The following is an 18,377-nucleotide window of genomic DNA, read 5'->3' as shown; positions in this document are numbered from 1 at the left end:
GTAATTGTACACTTATCTCCCGTCTGTGGTCATTCCTTTTGTCAAATTGCTATCTTAATGACCCTAATGTTGTAACATAATATATCTGTTTGTATAAACAATACATTTTCCTTATATGTCTTTCTTAGTAAGTTACGAGTATTTACTTTTACGTATATATTTTCTAAAGATTTTACTAAAATCATCATCAGCTCGGAGCCTACCCTAAGTTAAGGGTGATTTTTTTTTTTTTTTTATTTATTTTTTTTTTTTTTTGGGCGGCGCTATGCCGCCCTCTCGTTCCCCTAACATGGTGGTCAGGGACCTTAGATGCGACAACAATCTTTATTTCTTTATTAAATTAAAAATCAATAAAACTTTACAAATTTCTTAAGACTATTTACAATTTCAATTTAAATACGATGTTAAAACTATTAAAATTTACAATAAAATATCTGATAAATACAATTTAAAAAATTCAAATTTAAAAAATATACAAGTTAAAATACAAATAAATTACAATAAAATACAAATAAGACCTAAACTAATACTAATTTAAAATTAAAATATACGATAAAGCCAAATTAAAATTCAATAAATTAAAATTAAAATACAAATTAAAAATTAATAGTAAAACATAAATTAAAATCCAATTAAAATATATCACAGTTTAGGTCTTATTTCTATTTATTACTATTTTGGCCAAGGATCGGCAATACTCCACGATGTGGCCGCGTGTCTTTTTATTATTTATTAAATTAACCAAATTCTCCTCCACAATTTTCTCTTTCATTTTAATTTCAAATTCAGCTCTTTTCGCTGCAAAAATCGGGCACTCCGTGAGTATGTGCAGCACGGATTCACCCCGTGCTGGGTCACAAACGCAAGAGGGGTCCCCCTTGCACTTAAACTTGTGCAGGTATTCGGAGAACCCCCCGTGCCCAGTTAAAACCTGAACCAGCACGGGGTCCAACTCGAGGCTCCGGATTGTAGGGTAGGCTGCTACAGCATCGGGAAAGAAGGGCTTCGTCGTTGAGGCCGTGACTCCTTCCATATAACGCCTGTTCCATTTGTCAAGCGCATCCAGACGAATCTGTCGCTTGACAAATGAAACAGGGCAAGTTAAGGGTGATTAGGCCATAGTCAACCACACTGGCCAACTGCGGGTTGGTTGACTTCACACATATCTTTGAATTTCTTCTCAGATATGTGCAGGTTGCATCACGATGTTTTCTTTCACAATAAGAACGTCGGATAAATGTACATATGTAAATCGGAAATCGAAAAACACATTGGTACATGGCGGGATTCGAACCCAGGACCTGCAGATTGCAAGTCAAGTGCTTGGCCACTGAGCCACCGACGCTCTCTTACTAAAATACTTTACAGTAATTATAGTTACTTGTGTTTGACAGGATATCAGACTATATTAAATTAGAATTTCCATGTTGAAATCTTTTAAAACACAGTGAACCATTTTAACTTCGAATCATAGTAACTTTTGTAACTTTTAAAGTAGATAAGTAAATTCTTTAATGATAAAAGTTGTTTTATTTCAACGATTAAGCATCTCTCTTCCGACATTACACTATAGACAATAAGTCTACCAACATTTTAAAAAGATTCTGGCAACGGAAATGCCTTAATGTAGCTGCAGCGTGCATTAACACCGGAAGTTGGGAGCGTACTTTGGGCAGACAGTGAGTGATGTCGCATTGTATTAAGAACATACAAGATTTACTTCTTAAACTACTTTACACTACAACAATACTATTTAATATATCTTTGTTTTTAAAATATTTAATTTTTAACTACAATTATAGAAAAAAGTTTTTATTTAGTTGTAAATAAATTGGTAGACGGATTTTTTGCTAAAATGAGAAAGAAATGAAACTTTATTTATTGTTAATTTTATTTAAATATTTTCCTATTATATTGTACATTCAGTTTTACTTGGTCGTATAACCGTGCGTTTCTTAAACCAAAATCCTTTTTTTAAATGTTGTTATTTATGTTTTGCCTGAGATAATTACAGGGATGATGATAAGTTTTATACAGAGATTTTGGTCTGAGAAACTAACCATAAATCATAACAACCTGATTATTAAAATTATTTCAAATATGCATTTTTTAAGTCCGACAATACTCCGAGAGTATTCCTGCAGTAAACTTGTCCTGTGCCATGTCATATAGCTATCAGGTCGCTAATTGAATTCCACCACTCATTCTGCGGACGTGGCGTATCGAAATAAAATCTGCAACATCAATTACCCGTGAACCACACGGGTAATTGGCCAGAAGCCGTCGTTCAAAAAGGACTACCGACTATCTATTAATTACTTGATTTATTTCCGATTCGAGGGCGCATTTTAAATTGAGTGGATAAGATTTATTAAGAGAGAATTTTTCAAATAATTGCAACATTGATTATAATTTCATTGCAGCTTTTTGTATTCCAATCTGTGCAATTGTTTTCTCTTTAATACGTAGCAAGCATAGCGTAGCATTTGCGATGTAGCAGTCTTAGCTTAGCACTGGCAATGTAGCATGCATATTGTAGCATTTGCGCGTAGCATTCACAGCGTCACGCCAGTGCTACGTCGCGTGTCATTTCAATCACAGTTTACCACATACAGTAATATTGGCAATTTAATCCAATTATATGCCTTGTCTACATCTGATAACACCAACCGTAGGTTTCCGAGACCGGAATATTTATATATACAGAGATGAAATGTTTGAAACTGAGATTTTGTTTTCAGAAACACATGATTATGCTTCGTTGTCTTTTTTATTTCCCGTTTAAAAAAGATAATCTACTTACAACGTATAGAAAGTGCAAAAGATTTATTAACAAAGATATTAAGTAGTAGTGTAAAGTAGTTTCAGAAGTAAATGGTCCGGCGATGTTCTTAATACAAAGCGATATCACTCACTGTCGGGAGCAAAGTAAGCTCGCAGCTTCCTGTGTTAATGTACGCCGCATCTCCACCATTAAGGCTTTCTTCCCAGCTGCTTATTTTTATTCACATTTTATTAATTTTAATTTTGATATTTTTATGGCAGCTATAGTATTTGCTTTTTAAATATACGTTTGTACATCTTACTAATACATAGACATAGATATAGAACATAGTCTGGAAGAGCACATAGACTACTAATTAAGTTTTTTTTAATTTCGCTTGGACGGAGTCGCCGCTGTCAGCTAGTTGTAAATATTTTAATATGCAGAAGTGGTATAAACTAAGCTTAATTATTTTTATCAAGTTTTTAAGAAAAGGTTATTTAAGTTAAATTATTGCGTGCGATAAATTAAAGTGCAGTAGGTATAACCATGGCATATTGTTTTCTGTAAAAGTATAAAAATGAGGCTTTATTATTTTCATATAACACGGTAAGAATGCGAGTAGCATTTTGAATAGAAACCGAAGAACTTTAACGTACATATTCCGTTAAATTGGATCCGAAACCCGGGCTAACTTGATTTGCATAAGTAAAAGTCATGATTTCAACATTGTTAGGCGAGGGCCGTGACGTTTTTCAAGTCAACCCGCGTAATTTACTTTATTTATCACTGCAATTTTGTCGGCTTTGTTTGTACAGCTTAATGAAATTTTATCAGCGCCGTATTTAAATACACAAAAGCCGAATTTAATGTCATCTTGAGTTCGTGGTTTTGAGCAAATCGCTAAATAATACATATAAATATTTTGTTAAAATTAACTTCAATGTTTTAGTTTAATTTTTAATTAAAGATATCTCGACGGTGATTTATTTTGTCCCTTCGATTTTTTTTGGTATTAATAAAAACAAAAACTCACGTTACATCTTTTTCGAGTTTTGTAACGTACAGTTGCACGGATTGTTTCACTCTCCCGATCGATGTCACAATAAAACCGGAACAGAACAAAATTCTCTTTCCCCTCACTAAACTCATTCACTGAACAATGTACTGCGACAATTCAATAGTACATCGTATTTACGTACATAGAACCTATTTATTTATTTTACTGGATGTAGGCAGAGACTCCGTTCGCTTGGAATTAAAAAAAAACTCATAACATGTTCTTCGAGACTATATTATAATATTATCTATGGTAAATGTCAGTGAGATACGTTTAGCCGTTCAGTAGATTTCTAGTAACAAACATCCATCCATCCATCAATCCATCCATCCGTCTAAACTGTCATTATAATATTAATAAGGTAGTAAATATGGAGCCACTAAAATTAGAATTTTTCATTTATTTATTTACTGGTATTTATATTATTTTATCTACAACATAAAAATATACAAGCGACAGAACGTTATATAACAGAAATTGAAAAGAACTAGGAGAAATAGACATAAGAATAAAAAATGGTCGTTCAATCGATGATATTATTGCTAACGGAAAATCTCGAGCAATATTCCAGATTATTATTATATTAAAATAATCGAGACCGCTTATTGCAAAATATTAACCTTATCATTGAAGATAATTTGAAGAATTTATCTTACTAATATTATAAATAGTTAGAAGGTATCTCCAGAACGGCTCAACGGATCTGTAAGAATACATAGGTTAATTAAGATTTTTTTTAATATGCTCAGACGGATTCGCGGGCGACAGCTAGTAACAATAATAATTGGTACGGTTATTCATTTGCTATAATACAAACTAATGATAAATAAGTAGATAATAAGCACTAAAACTGCAACTTCAAGTAATTTTTACCACGACATATATAACCCAAAATAATATCGCTAGTGATGCTTCTATTGCTTTTAAAATATTACGATTTATAAATATAAAAATGTTTAATTCAGCAATAAAAATGTAAAACACTACGTTTTTCAAATAAATAAGCACATAGAGAACAATTCCCTGGGACAATTCCGCCCGGACCGTCTGTCGGGCTACATTATTGAACATATAATTTACTGACTACAACTACAAAGAACTACAAGCTACATTTCGCTTTACATTCTTCTATTCCTTTCTATAAAATATGTTTACGAACGCGGATGTCGTTATGTCTGTTAGTAATCTAATAGATCAACAAATACATGCAACTCAAAAAAGATATCACCTTCCGATATTTCGGTCACCCATAAAAGTAATGAAAAAGTTTAATATTAATTTTTAATTAAAGACTAGACACAATCTTAACTCGTTTAATATCGAACATCGACTTGAAGCAGTAATTCTTTTTTACTTTTACTTTTCCTACAATTTTGAATGTGAAAACTAAACAAAGGATTGTTTAAGATTTTTTCCTAGCAATCACAAAAAATACTTCGATGCTTTTTTTTTCTAAACTATCTATTTTATGTACCCTTTGCTATCTACTCTAATCTCCGTTACCAAAAATCTGTTACAATTTAGTAGTTGAGTGTTGAGTTTCACAAGTATAAATTTATACAAATTATTGCAATACAATAATAAAATTACTGTTTCGACATAATAAAATTGTACTTTTAATTCCTTGGTCCTTTCAAATTATTTATCTGTGCAGAAGACTATAACAAAAGTGACAGTTGACATACAACCAACGACAATAATTCGATGTCATGTCAATCAAGTGTCAAAGTCAAATGAAATTTTCCCGCATTGTAAAACAAAAATAAAAATCTTTGAAATAAATTGAAATTAAATAAGTCTTGTTTTAAAAACATCGACTAAGACCTATAGGTTTTATTCAGCTTTCAATCTTCAATGTATCAATAGAATTGACAACAATCCTAGGACTTTAATAACATTTAACTTAAAAAATGTCTAAAGCCGGGAACCTAACTAATGCAGTTCGTGCAGTAAATAAAAGGCCATTTAGAGTTTCCATAGAAGGTAATATTGGGTCTGGAAAATCGACATGCATCAAATATTTTGATAAATTTCGAAACGTTGAAAAGCATGGGGTAAGTTAGATTCGTCGTTCATTAAACTTGTTAAATAAAATAAGTGTTATACTTTCACACGTTTAATTTCAATCTTAAATTTTATAGGAACCAATTCAAGAATGGCGCAACGTAAGTGGACATAACTTACTGGGTTTAATGTACAGTGACATGAACAAATGGAGTTTTGCGTTCCAACATTATGTACACCTAAGTAGACTGCAGATCCAGGCCAGTCAACCTTCACACCCCGGCATTACTGTGAAGATGTTTGAGAGGTATACCATACACCACCTTGATCTTAATACTCACCATTTCTCAATATTAATTTGAAGGTTTCCATACTTTTCTTTGTAAACCCTATTTAAAATTGTACTCGTTTCCGTGATCCCCTTCTGCTACATATCTTCTTCCACTTTTGACCCTGAAGGATCCACCTGGATCACTATGGGAATCGCTAACATAGATCAATCTCTCTTTTTTTGCTTTTACTGAATATTGATCAGCAAGGAGTTAATTTTAATATTCTTCTTTTTCAGATCAGTACAAAACAGTAGGCATTGCTTTGTAGAGAATGCAAAGAAGCAGAATTTCCTTCAGGAGCCAGAATATCAAGTACTACTCAAGTGGTTTGATTACACCGAGAAGTCATTAGACATCAGCTTAGATCTTATAGGTATCATTTATAACAGACAAACTGTTGCCAGCAACTGAATCCACATGGAAATTAAAAAATAATAATTAGTAGCTTACATGGTGTTCCAGACTATGCTCTACATCCATGCCAAATTTCATTGAGATCCGAACAGCCACCCTTCAGATACCATATAACAAACAATCATTTGTCCAAACATTCCTATTTATAATATTAGTAAGATTTATTAACTATCCTCCAATCAAACAAACTATCCCTTTTGAAAGAGAATATGAGAGATGGCAACATTTTATTTTTGTACAGGTGTTTTGACATTGAAATGGTTATAAAAAGTATAATAATTTTCAAATAAACTTTCAGTATATCTCAAGACTACACCCCAAATAGTGTGGGACAGAATGATGAAGCGCGGTAGATCTGAGGAGTCTGAAGTACCTTTGGAATATTTACAGCAGGTGAATTCATCATTGAATGTTTTTAATAAGAAAAAATAGTTTTTCTAGTATAACAACTACTATACTATATTTAAATAATTTCTTCAAGGTTCACGATTCATACGAAAAATGGATAAACTCACCAGATATTGGCTGCGAAGTACTAACTATTGATGCTGATCGAGACTTAGATTGTGTCAAGGAAGATTTAGAGAGATATGCATATAAAATCCTCGGAGGCAATCATACTAATTGATGGTATTGTAAAGATATTAATTGCCCATTCTTGTTAATTATTGTATTTGACTAAGATCACAGTATTATGAATGTTTAATTTCTTTTTTAATCTTTATTCAATATGTTTATATTATCAAATAATTATATGTTAAATTGTTGTAAAATTACCTCACTATAATTTTTAGTTTAATAAAAGATTGTTTAACTATTTTTCTATTTTTAATGAATAAAACAAAGATTATTAGTTTTAATATGCTGAAAATCGATTTAAGACTGTTTTAATCTCACACATTTTGTGGCTAAGGCTAATAATAGACTGGGAAAGTAGAAATAGATCTTAATATCTTATAAGCTTTACGTAAATCGTCTACCTCCAATTCAATTTGACTAGAATGTAAAACTTAATATTACAGATTCAATAAGTTATTTAAAGTTAATTAATGTTAATTATCTGTAAATTAAATTAAATAAATAAATACTTAAATGAGATGATGTTTATTTTATTTATAACAAATAAAAATAATTTATTCTATACAATCTAGTTTTAGGACCTATCTTGAAACAAATATCTTATAGTATGAAATTTATTATTTTGGAAAATTCAACTTAAACACACAGAGTTTATATAAAAAATAAAAAAATCGGTTTTTTTTTAATTTAATAAAACACTTTTAATAGTTAAGAAAATTTCATATTGGTACACTATGACACTACCAAGAAAAATTATCTGTTTCAATATAGGTACTAAAACATTATTTACACTAACAGAATGAAGAATCAACGGTAGAGATGGTCAGCTCTGATATTGGTTGCTATTTCACTCTCCCACTTGTCACCGTTCAACAGTAACTTCTCCTTGTTGTAAAGAAGTTCTTCGTGAGTTTCTGTTGAGTACTCAAAGTTGGGGCCTTCTACGATAGCATCAACTGGGCATGCTTCCTATAAAATTTATTAAAATGAAATAATTTAATGAGACAACACAATTAAAAATCCTTTACCTATATGGTGTAGCTCTATGGTTTTGATCAATTGCAATATGTTGTGTGTCACTTAGACTAATTAAAAAAAAACAATACCTGACAGAAACCACAGTAGATGCATTTGGTCATATCAATATCGTAACGAGTTGTTCGTCGTGAGCCATCCTTGCGTTCCTCAGCTTCAATGGTTATTGCCTGAAACAATTTTTACATTAAGTAATTTTGTATTACTAGTGACAATTTAGTCAAAAAGGTATAGTTTAATAGCATTATCTATTGCTTTAAAAAAAAGACACAAAACTGAAAAAACATAATTTTTTGTCTTTGTTATTCTTTATACAGTAATTTTTCAGCTTTTAACACATTCATTTCCAATAAACTTACCTGTGAATTCATTTTAATACACAAAATCATTGAGGCATGGAATGTGTTAAAATGGATATCCATTATCCAATGGATAAATTAAAAGCACACATATACAATTGTTAACACTTACTTGAGCAGGACAAATAGCCTCACAAAGTTTGCAAGCGATGCACCTCTCCTCACCAGATGGGTACCGACGAAGAGCATGTTCACCACGGAATCTTGGTGACAAGGGCCCCTTCTCAAATGGATAGTTAATAGTTGCTGGCTCCTACAATTATCAAACATAATAATGTGAATCTTGAGTTGTTATTCCACATTTATTGTGCTTATGTCAATTTTTTTTGTATATTTATGCAGCAGTATTTTTTTACTTTGAATGGACAACTTCTTATATGTATATATTATAAAAATGTTTTACCTTGAATAAATGAGCTAGAGTAACAGCCATACCACGAGCCAATTCTGTCCAAAATACAGTTTGAGCGGCTCTGTCAGACATTTCCTTAATAGACATGTCTGCATCGTGAGGATTAACATACATATATCCTGGCATGTTTGGCGGATAAACCTTTTGTTCTTTGCCCTCCTGATTAGATGAACTATATTGGGCACAGCGTAATAACAAGCTGTTTGATCCGGTTGCGCGAACTGAAACATATTTTTAAAGCTATCAAAACAATGAAGAAGTCAATCAAATCGATATAATACATCCATAATATGTTGCGCATAAATTATTATTTGTTCTCTGCAATAACATAACATCCAAGACGCAATTAGGTTATAAACAAAAGTTGCGTAACCTTTGAAGTGTTTTTTGCAATTATTAATTAGAAACACCAGTATACAATGTTGTAGTATAATACAGATAAATTTACCTCGCGCTGAAACCGAAAATAATTTAGCTAGAGACATTTTCTTTTAATATTTTATTTGTTGTAACTCAGGACTTCCACTGAAGTCGCTGAAATGTCAGAATTTTGATATTGTCAAATGTCAAATCAAAATATCAATGACAGATGTTTTATTGATCTCAAAAACACGTTCCTAATCAAGACATTTTTAGCGTTTTGCATAATTATAATAACAACAATTATCATTTAATCATTTAAATACTGAAAGTATCCTTCAAATTGTCCAAAAATATTTATTACAAAATAGTAAGTATTTGATACTGGTATGTTATTAATAACTGAAAGATAAACGAAGAGTTGCTTGCAAGTTGCTTGACGTGATTTCCAGTGAACCATAATGCGTTATTCGTTGTTATAATCTGTGTTACCGCTACTTACGTCAAAACATTACAGTGACGTGACGTTTACAGATTCTTGTTGGTGTGTCGTAAACTGCGAAAAATTCGCCACGCAGAATGGGAGACACGCCAACTTCAGAATTAGAGTCCAATAAAGAAAGCCCTAAGGCCGAGAATAACACTGAGCTGGTAAACATCTTGTTGAACCTCAGTAATTTAATTTATAATGAAATACTTACTCGTAAGCTTGTTACCAGGACCGGCGTCCCTTCGGTGGGTTGGAGTTTCAAGTATCTGAAGTAGTAGGAAGACTAGAAGCCGTAGTGAATGCTCAAGATGCGTCGGAAGAGGAGAAAAAGCCGGAACCGCGTAAGATGAGCTGTGGTTTCTTCGAACCTGAAGAAAGTTCTATGGATGAGATTCTAAAGGTTTTAGAGGACATGGTGATAAAAACTGACCCTAATGCTGAATGTGTGGAGCCTCCGTTATTACCTACGGATGCGATGACTCGGGCGGCCATTCTTTCACATAGTATATCTGCGTTATTTGCCAGATTAGAGAGATCTCATGCTATGAGACTAGGTGCTCATATTGCCAGTGAAACTACACGTTGGATGGCACATCTGTTCAGGTAAGGAATTATGTAATATAAGTTCTTCATCTATAATACACATTAATTAAAAACCAATTTATAGAAACTCTAAATCTCTCTAAAAAAAGAAGTTTTAATGAAGGCCCAGAATCTTAATTTTTAATCTCTAATAATAGATTAATAAAACTAGCCAATTTGCCAATAATTCTTATGTTTTATATTGTCCATATTTTTAACCAATAACTGTTTATAACAAAAGATTGCTTAACATATAAATTCTTTAGTAAACAAGTTATATGAAAATAACATTTTGTTATTATTCTCACTATGAGTGTAAAACAAAAGCGGTACCGTCTTTTGTTATCAGTTTTACCTTGAGTATGAGTTATATGAACTTTGTATGGATAAGATTGTGCATCAATTAACTCTCATGTTAACACAACAGATAGGTACTATGAATTGAATCACCTTTTTAAATGTGAAATGAATAAAATGAAATGAAATGAATAAATGTTCAAAATATATATTTTTTTATATTATAAGGTGGCAAACGATCGAGCGGCCACCTGAAATCGCTGAATAGCAAAGTGACCATTGCCCATAGATATACGCAATTGCATACGCGTTGCGTACCTTTAATCGACGGAGGGGAGGATGCACAGAATGAAAATATTTTCCCCTTTCATGCATCTTCTCAACCGGAAAGTCCACTTCCACTTCCCATCCTTTCCTTATGAGAAAAATGGTGGGAAGGGAAAGAGGACCAAATTGTATAATTACACTGAGAGGAAAATTAGAACATAGGATAGACTTCTGTATACTAAAGTCTAGGAATAGTGCATAGATGACTACCTATAATTATAAAAACTAAATATTGATTAGATTGTTAGCTTTAATAAGAAACATAGTTTGTACGTGAAAATGTTTGCAATGTAAAATTATGTTCACTTAATGAAATTTTACAGCATGACCAATCATTAATTGCTTGCAGAGTTGAATTAAACTCACGAATTGTGTATAATAGTGAACTATAGTATGCTTATTGCTTTTTACATCACAAATTTAATTCTCAAATGCATAAAAATTGAGTTTGTAATTAATAAGAAAACAATAAGCCTAACTGGAACATAAAAATTGCAAGAAGAATATTTATTATATAAATTAACACTCACGCACACACTTTCTCACATACTCACACGCATAATCATACACACACATGCTATCCTTTGATATTATTAGCAGTTCAAAATTACTTAGTTTAATGTCTTCATGTATTTTCTTATTTTCCAAATTGTATCTCATAATATCACGCTTATTTTTACATGATATGTACTGTTATTTTTTTTTATGGCTAGTGCACTCCTAGGCCACGAGATACAGGCTCAGCCTAGTTCGGGGTCTGCAAGATACTTCACTGTATATTATTCTAACGTGTTTTTGTGAAATAAATTTATACTTATTCTTATTCTTAAATAGCAGCTCTTTTGTCACAATTGTTCAGTAATTCAGTGTACAAATATGATTATTATGTAGACACTTCAATTGCAAGAAATGTCTAAGAAAAGAATGGGAAGGAGATGGGTATACGTCGGAGGAGGGAAAGTATAGGAAGGGGGAATATTTTCTTTCTAAAGTCCCCTCCTCCATTGATTAATGGTAGCAGCAATACATCTGCAATTGTGAATGACTTTGGGCAGTGGTCACTTTGGTATTTAAGCAAATCAGGTGTTTATTGTTTGCCAATTTTTATTATTAAAAAAAAATAACAATGCAAATATATTGTGCTAATATTCAGATTGGTAGACTACAATGCATTCTATCACCAAGACAACATGGAAGGATTGGTCAGAGTCACAAGGATGTTGCTTCACCACAGATATCCAAGATATTTAGAAGATGGAGGTAAGTGAAGCTTAAATCATTATTAAATGATGTTCCGGAGAGTTCTAGATGTCTGGATTTCATAATAATTATAGTAATATCATATTTAACAACATTAAATGATTTAATTAGAAATTAAATCAACTGTTTATCACAATGTTACCTGTGTAATTTAATATTTAAGTTTATATGTTTCAACAGCACTGGCATTCAGCAATCGCCTGCCTTCAATATACAGTTGTGTGGCGAGCCCTTTAGTTGTAGTACAGCACTTGTGTAGACAACTCAGTCTGCCTCTCGCCTGTGTGCGTCCTGTGCCTGTTCATCCGTCAGGTAATTATTACATGATTACTCGGCATTGACATAATCCAAAAAAAAAAATACTACTGACTCCATGATGGAGCAACCCTAAGTGGGTATTTTTTTTTTCTCTTTATTTAAGTGGGTATTGGTCTCCGACACAAGAGATCTAATAAAAAATTTATATATAGTAACATATTCATATATATACAAAATCTTGCTGTGCCCTTTCACAACTTTAATTTTAATTCTAAAAAGCTAGTATATGACTATACTATACATTGACTTTTATTAGAAAATTGGGAATTTTACAACTTCCTTTGTTAATAAAAGTGTTATTTAAATATAAAATTCAATTCAAATTGTTAATATAGTATATTCGTATTGAAGAACTATAGCCTAGTCACCTCTAATTTGGGGTAAGCTTCGGACCTCACTAATATGTGAACTCGATAGGCATTTTAAAATAAGTGTTTGAAAATATTTCCAAAATATTATTCAGGTCGAGGAATGGATATTGAGGCGTTAGAACGTCTTTGCGAGGAAGATATAGCTGCGAATAGGACGCCTTTGCTAGTGCTAGGTGAGGCAGGCGGGGCTCCACTGGGCTGTGGGACTCCGCTGCTTCCGCTGAGTGCTGTCTGCCGGTCTCACAATATACATCTCCATGTACGAGGACATGCGTTGGCTTTGCCAGCAGCTACTACCACTGAAGAGGTGATTTTTATACAAGATTATTTTGTTTTATATATGTAAAATAAGAGTTTTTACCTGTTTATTTCCGATGTTATAAAACAACTGATTATATTATTAAAAAAAATGCACCAGCTGCAGAATCTTATGTCTCCAACAGTAGTCAGGGCTATGGAGAAAGAAACCTCCTCAAAATAACTGTCTTTTGTATTGGGTTTTTAATATAACTAGTTAGCGAAAGCTTCTTAAGGTCTTGATCAGTGCTCTTCTAAATAATATTATTATTAGTTTTGTGGAACATGTATTTATTGGTCATCATACTGTTGGCTTACAAGATCAAAATCTCTGTACAAAATCATTTCGTTATCCCTCTTATTATCCATGGGGTTTTTGGTCTCAGAAACCCACGGTTCGTCAGTACTTTATACTGATGAAAGATCCCAACTGGGTCCGAAACTGATTGGTACTTAATCTGTACTATACATGAATATAGCTGTAACTTGTTTCTGTAGGACTATGAATATATCTGCCCTCTACTCCGAATGGTTAGAGTATCTTTGAAGAAGTTGCATTAAATATTAATTTTAATATATTTTTTTTTGTTATGAAGTGTTTCATTTTATGTGTATTTTACAGAGTTACAGTGTGCCTGATTCAGTGGCGCTGACACCAGGTCCGTGGTTTGGAATTCCAGGGTTACCAACTGTTGTATCCTTTTTTAATATAATTATTACAAAATATTAACAAAAATGTTAATTATATTAACTTTTCAGGCAATATGGTCTCCGGCTTGAAGGACCATATTTTTTAAATGGTCCTTAATTAACATTTATTAATTTTAAAAGTGTTTTCTTTTTATATTTTCTTAGCGATGACACAGACATTTTATAAAATACCAGAAGCTGTCAACGTGAATGAACATTCAAAGTCTGTTAGTACAGTAAGTGATCACTCGTTCTATTTATTCATACTAAAAGTTGTTATTCCCACTACGTAATATTTTTCTATTGTTCAAAGTTGCAAAACTTGTGCTATTCTAATCAACGGAGGACGCTAAAAAAGAAGAAATACTTCCAGTGCATTTGTCTTCTGTCAAATCCACTTCTCCGTTCCTATCCTTTACTTATAAGAAAAGCGTGGGAAGGGAAAGAGGACTAAAATTAGGCCTCTGTCGCGCACATTCATCAAACTGTATGGGGAGTGACTTCCATTTGAGGCGTGTCTTTTGTGGAGTGGTGGTATATACGGGTAAGATTAGGACGTTGTATGTATGTATGTATGTATGTGTGTGTGTATGGCAGAGCGTGGGTCGCGAGGGTGCGCTGGGTGCGCTGGCGGGTCTGTGCGGGGGGGCGCGGCTGCCCGCACTGCCGCTGTGGGCGGCGACGCGCGCGGCCGGGGCGAGGCGACTGGCGCGCTCTCTGCACGCCGCATTCCGCTCCGCGCAGGCGGTGCGCGCGGTCGTCGCCGGAGCAGGACTCAGGATACTGGTAAGTTATCTTACTAATATTATTAACGCGAATGGATAGTTAGATATATGTTTGAAAGTATCTCCAAAACGGCTCATATCTCGATGAAATTTGACATACATATAGAACAGTGTTTTTTATTATTTCAGAGTGAACGACCAGGCGGCGATGAACCGCCAAATGTTGGCATCGTTGTGAGTAAATTTATTTAGTATTTTCAGAAAAATTAAAATCAACTTCTGCATTCGACACATTTTTTTTTGATTTTTTTTTAATTTAATACAGTTTTTGAATATTATTGATAATTTGAGAAATGATACAACAGGATGCGATAAGCCAGGCGTCAGCGTGCGTGGCGTTCCAGTTCGCGCCGGGTGCGGAGTGCGGCGACAAGCCCCCGCCTTACTACGACAAGCTCAACTCCTGGCTCGGACAGGTGCTGCAGCGGGAGGCGGACATGGTAACATACATGTATCACTTCATAAACATCATTTAAATCTCTAACTACGAAAACTTAAGTAAATTAAACCTTCACCAAACATTGTTTTAAGTTTAGAGCAGGTGAAATATTTGAAAACATTTATACTTTGTTCAGATAACGATTGAGGTTTGCGAGAGCGAGTCGTACGGCATCGTGCTACGTTACTGCCCGCTGGAGGGTCACGTGGTGGAGGAGGAGCTGCTGGAGGCGTGGGCGAGCGTGCTGGACGCGCAGCTGCAGGTGCTGCACGCCACAGTCGCGCTGCGCGAGCCCTTCCAGCAGCGCGTGCAGCAGCATCCATGTCTGCAGCTCGTGCACGTGCCCGGCTGGGCGGGTGAGTCGCTACTGTGAACTAACCTTAGCTTCACTTTAACTATTGGTTTCCAATCTGTAGGTCGTGGCGATTATGTAAATAATGATATGTTGTGCAGGTCTGGGCGGGGTGCGGTACGTGGGGGCGGGGCGGGAGGACGCGAGCGCGGAGGAGCTGAACGCTCTCAACCGGCAGCTGGTGGACACGCTGCGGCTCACTGACGGCGCCTTCTCCTGCGGTGATGGTGACGATGGCATGGATTGCATCAGGTATACTTGCAAGTCATCTAATCACAGTTGTATGTTACTGGCTGTTGTTGGTGACTTCGCATGTCGAAATTTAAAAAATACTGAATTATATCGTAGTTCTGTAAGAATATATTTAAAACCCACTAAGACATAAAAATAACGACAGCTATAGTTAAAAGAAGATCTTGTCACATTTTTGACGTTGATAGGGGGGCGCTAGTGTGCAGTCATAATTTAGTTTGACCTATGCCCAGCCCAATATGTTGTAAGTATAAGAGATAAACGTGGGTAATGTAATATGTATAGATTCGGCATGGTGACGGCGGACACGGACGTGGACGAGCTGCTGGAGCTGGTGGTGGCGGCGGGCAAGGACGTGGAGGACAACTCGCGCGCTCTCACTGATATGACTGAAGTACTCAAAAAGGGTAAGGAATTATCTCTATTAATTATTATGTCAAATACAGTCAAATTTAAATATAAACGAGAATCCAACAGACCGAAGTCTTTTTCTTCATTAAAAAAACCCGATTGACTAAAACTCTAATATATGAAAAAGCGCCATCTATTTCTATTTTGAACTAAATACATTGGATTGGTATTTGGCGAGTGAGATTTCAGCCTTTTTCTTCTATTTTTTTATACTTTATATTTGTCCTGCCTTTTGTGTCGATGTAATACACCCTATGACCCTCAAGATAAGAAAACTAATAGAATGACACCTCACTCATCCAAATTGGTTCAGACGTTTAAGCTCTAAGCTGTTACATCATCGGGATCGAATCTGGATATGTAAATTGTGAAGTCAACAGTTTAACCACTGCGCCACAGATGCATCTAATATTGTTTGTTATATAGGTATAGAGGAAGCGCAGGCGGAGCTGGAGCGTGACGCGTGGCAGGAGGGTCTGCTGCGCCGGGTGCCCGTCGTCGGGCGCGTCGTCAGCTGGTGGGCACCGCCCGCACCCCCCGCCGGGCGACGACTGCTGCTCACGCACGGCACGCTGCAACCCACCACCGACATATACAGGTATATACATCTCCCTCACACAAATGAGCTGACACGTCACTGACAGAGATGTACGTATGCATGCTCGCTCTCTGTCACCTTCCATACGTGCGACAGAGAACGAGAATCTACAAAGTATAAGGTATATATCCGTCTCGCTCGCACACAGCTCCAGTAACACAACAGTGAGAGATTGAACTTGACTTTTGAATTTATTCCATTGACGTTGTTTCAATTCTTGATTTTGATTAACAGATATGTTCTTAAGAAAGATAAAAGTGAAGAGGAGCCTGCGCGCGCACACTCGCCGGCCAGGCAACATGAGCCCTCCAGCAAGGAGGGCCGCTCCGTTGACTAGGTCGGCGTACACTGGCCGACACACGCTATATGTATTCCAACTGTATTCTACCGTGGGTCTCCACTGTCGAAACATTTGTATTGCCATCCTTTTCACCCTCTCAAGGGATGGAAAGGAATAGACAAGGAAGGGCATGTGTAAGAAAGGGATAAATCCTTCTTGTGTACATTTTCTGACCATTAAGTCAGGCATTTCTTTTCAACTTTTTGCGATTGTCTATTGGCACTTTCATTTCGATATTTTAGCAATACCAAGATTTTTTTACCATATTCTGGTATAAAAATAACTTTTTTTTTTTAAATAATATACTACATTTTTTACGACAGTTGAAATTCACGGTTATTTTAAATTATTTTAATTTCCAGGACCATAGACCATCTTGAAACCAAAGTGTTCTCTATGGATTATAATTGTCTATGTTCCATTTAAGTGATAATGTATACAAAAATTGAATTAGCTTATTATAACATTTATTTAATTTATTTTAAGTTTATTATTTAGGCATTTATTGGCGACTGAGAAATAACTTAATGTCACAATAGAAGACGAATAGCAATAAAATTGAAAACGGGTAAAGAAATTATAAAACTAAATGTATCGTTAATTTGTTTTTTTCATTATAATAACAATATATAAAAGGGTCAACTCTTCAAACTTATAATTCGAATTCAGTTATTATGAAAAATCGATATTATATGGCTCAGGTTACGTTGAGGAATTTCGATGAAGTGTCAAATATAACTAACTCACTAACCTCTAAAAAAAATGGATAGCCACTTGCTTGTAAATGACAAATTGAAACAGTTCTATTTAAAACACACCTGTTGATATTTAAATTATTAGTTCCAATTCACATCACCGCAAGAAACCGCTTACAGCGACAAAATGACTGAAATCAAATCGGCACAAAATAATACGTCTTATAGCCAGTCTATTTATGGAGGTCAATGAACCTACTAAATTGACCCGAGAAATAATTCCAGTGACAAATAAACCTTTTTTACTCTGTTTTTTTATCAGTACAATTTTATTGTGAAACGTAGTTTGTTTTTAAAAGTGCCAGCATTAGTTTTAATATGAATTTCCTTTTAATTATTAATTTTAATATCTTCGAAATATTTATTGTTTAGAATAGTAATTTGCCACCCTTATTACTGCCCCAGATAAGCTGCAGGCTAGACTTATCTAGACCTGGATAAACGAGAGACCTCTTTAAGTGAGAACTAGAGTCATACGAGCTCCGTTTGGAATC

The 18,377-nt window shown here is 34.5% G+C and overlaps 3 protein-coding genes across 3 annotated transcripts; 2 read left to right on the top strand and 1 right to left on the bottom strand.

The window, feature by feature from the left end:
- The first annotated feature begins 5,630 nt into the window (after window positions 1-5,630).
- Window positions 5,631-7,277, top strand: LOC106121104 (deoxynucleoside kinase). The gene is made up of 5 exons (XM_013316605.1): window positions 5,631-5,878; window positions 5,966-6,135; window positions 6,397-6,533; window positions 6,873-6,967; window positions 7,056-7,277. The coding sequence occupies exons 1-5, from the start codon at window positions 5,735-5,737 to the stop codon at window positions 7,200-7,202; spliced, it is 693 nt and encodes a 230-aa protein (XP_013172059.1). The 5' UTR covers window positions 5,631-5,734; the 3' UTR covers window positions 7,203-7,277.
- A 427-nt stretch (window positions 7,278-7,704) lies between these two features.
- Ndufs8 (NADH dehydrogenase (ubiquinone) Fe-S protein 8) lies at window positions 7,705-9,460 on the bottom strand. Its single transcript, NM_001312172.1, is given in 5 exon segments — window positions 7,705-8,122; window positions 8,260-8,358; window positions 8,660-8,800; window positions 8,951-9,180; window positions 9,408-9,460. Coding segments are annotated over 5 exon segments (669 nt in total). The 5' UTR covers window positions 9,445-9,460; the 3' UTR covers window positions 7,705-7,960.
- A 358-nt stretch (window positions 9,461-9,818) lies between these two features.
- On the top strand, window positions 9,819-17,419 carry LOC106121381 (pyridoxal-dependent decarboxylase domain-containing protein 1). Its single transcript, XM_013317038.1, has 15 exons — window positions 9,819-9,970; window positions 10,039-10,412; window positions 12,169-12,275; window positions 12,456-12,587; window positions 13,057-13,271; window positions 13,884-13,955; window positions 14,128-14,187; window positions 14,549-14,737; window positions 14,866-14,910; window positions 15,042-15,176; window positions 15,312-15,531; window positions 15,629-15,779; window positions 16,065-16,186; window positions 16,617-16,788; window positions 17,023-17,419. The coding sequence occupies exons 1-15, from the start codon at window positions 9,899-9,901 to the stop codon at window positions 17,123-17,125; spliced, it is 2,169 nt and encodes a 722-aa protein (XP_013172492.1). The 5' UTR covers window positions 9,819-9,898; the 3' UTR covers window positions 17,126-17,419.
- The last annotated feature ends 958 nt before the right edge of the window (window positions 17,420-18,377 follow it).

This window comes from Papilio xuthus, unplaced genomic scaffold, assembly GCF_000836235.2.
Source record: "Papilio xuthus unplaced genomic scaffold, Pxut_1.1 DF826945.1, whole genome shotgun sequence".
Classification (NCBI taxonomy): Eukaryota; Metazoa; Arthropoda; class Insecta; order Lepidoptera; family Papilionidae; genus Papilio; species Papilio xuthus.
This window is presented reverse-complemented; position numbering and strand designations above follow the sequence as displayed.

Bases quoted from the DNA above. Each gene is read 5' to 3' on its own strand.
- LOC106121381 (XM_013317038.1), top strand. From the start codon at position 9,899: ATGGGAGACACGCCAACTTCAGAATTAGAGTCCAATAAAGAAAGCCCT. The intron at 10,413-12,168 runs GTAAGGAATTAT...GCTAATATTCAG, and splicing joins TGGATGGCACATCTGTTCAG to ATTGGTAGACTACAATGCAT. The intron at 15,177-15,311 runs GTAACATACATG...TACTTTGTTCAG, and splicing joins TGCAGCGGGAGGCGGACATG to ATAACGATTGAGGTTTGCGA.
- LOC106121104 (XM_013316605.1), top strand. From the start codon at position 5,735: ATGTCTAAAGCCGGGAACCTAACTAATGCAGTTCGTGCAGTAAATAAA. The intron at 5,879-5,965 runs GTAAGTTAGATT...TAAATTTTATAG, and splicing joins GAAACGTTGAAAAGCATGGG to GAACCAATTCAAGAATGGCG. The intron at 6,136-6,396 runs GTATACCATACA...CTTCTTTTTCAG, and splicing joins ACTGTGAAGATGTTTGAGAG to ATCAGTACAAAACAGTAGGC.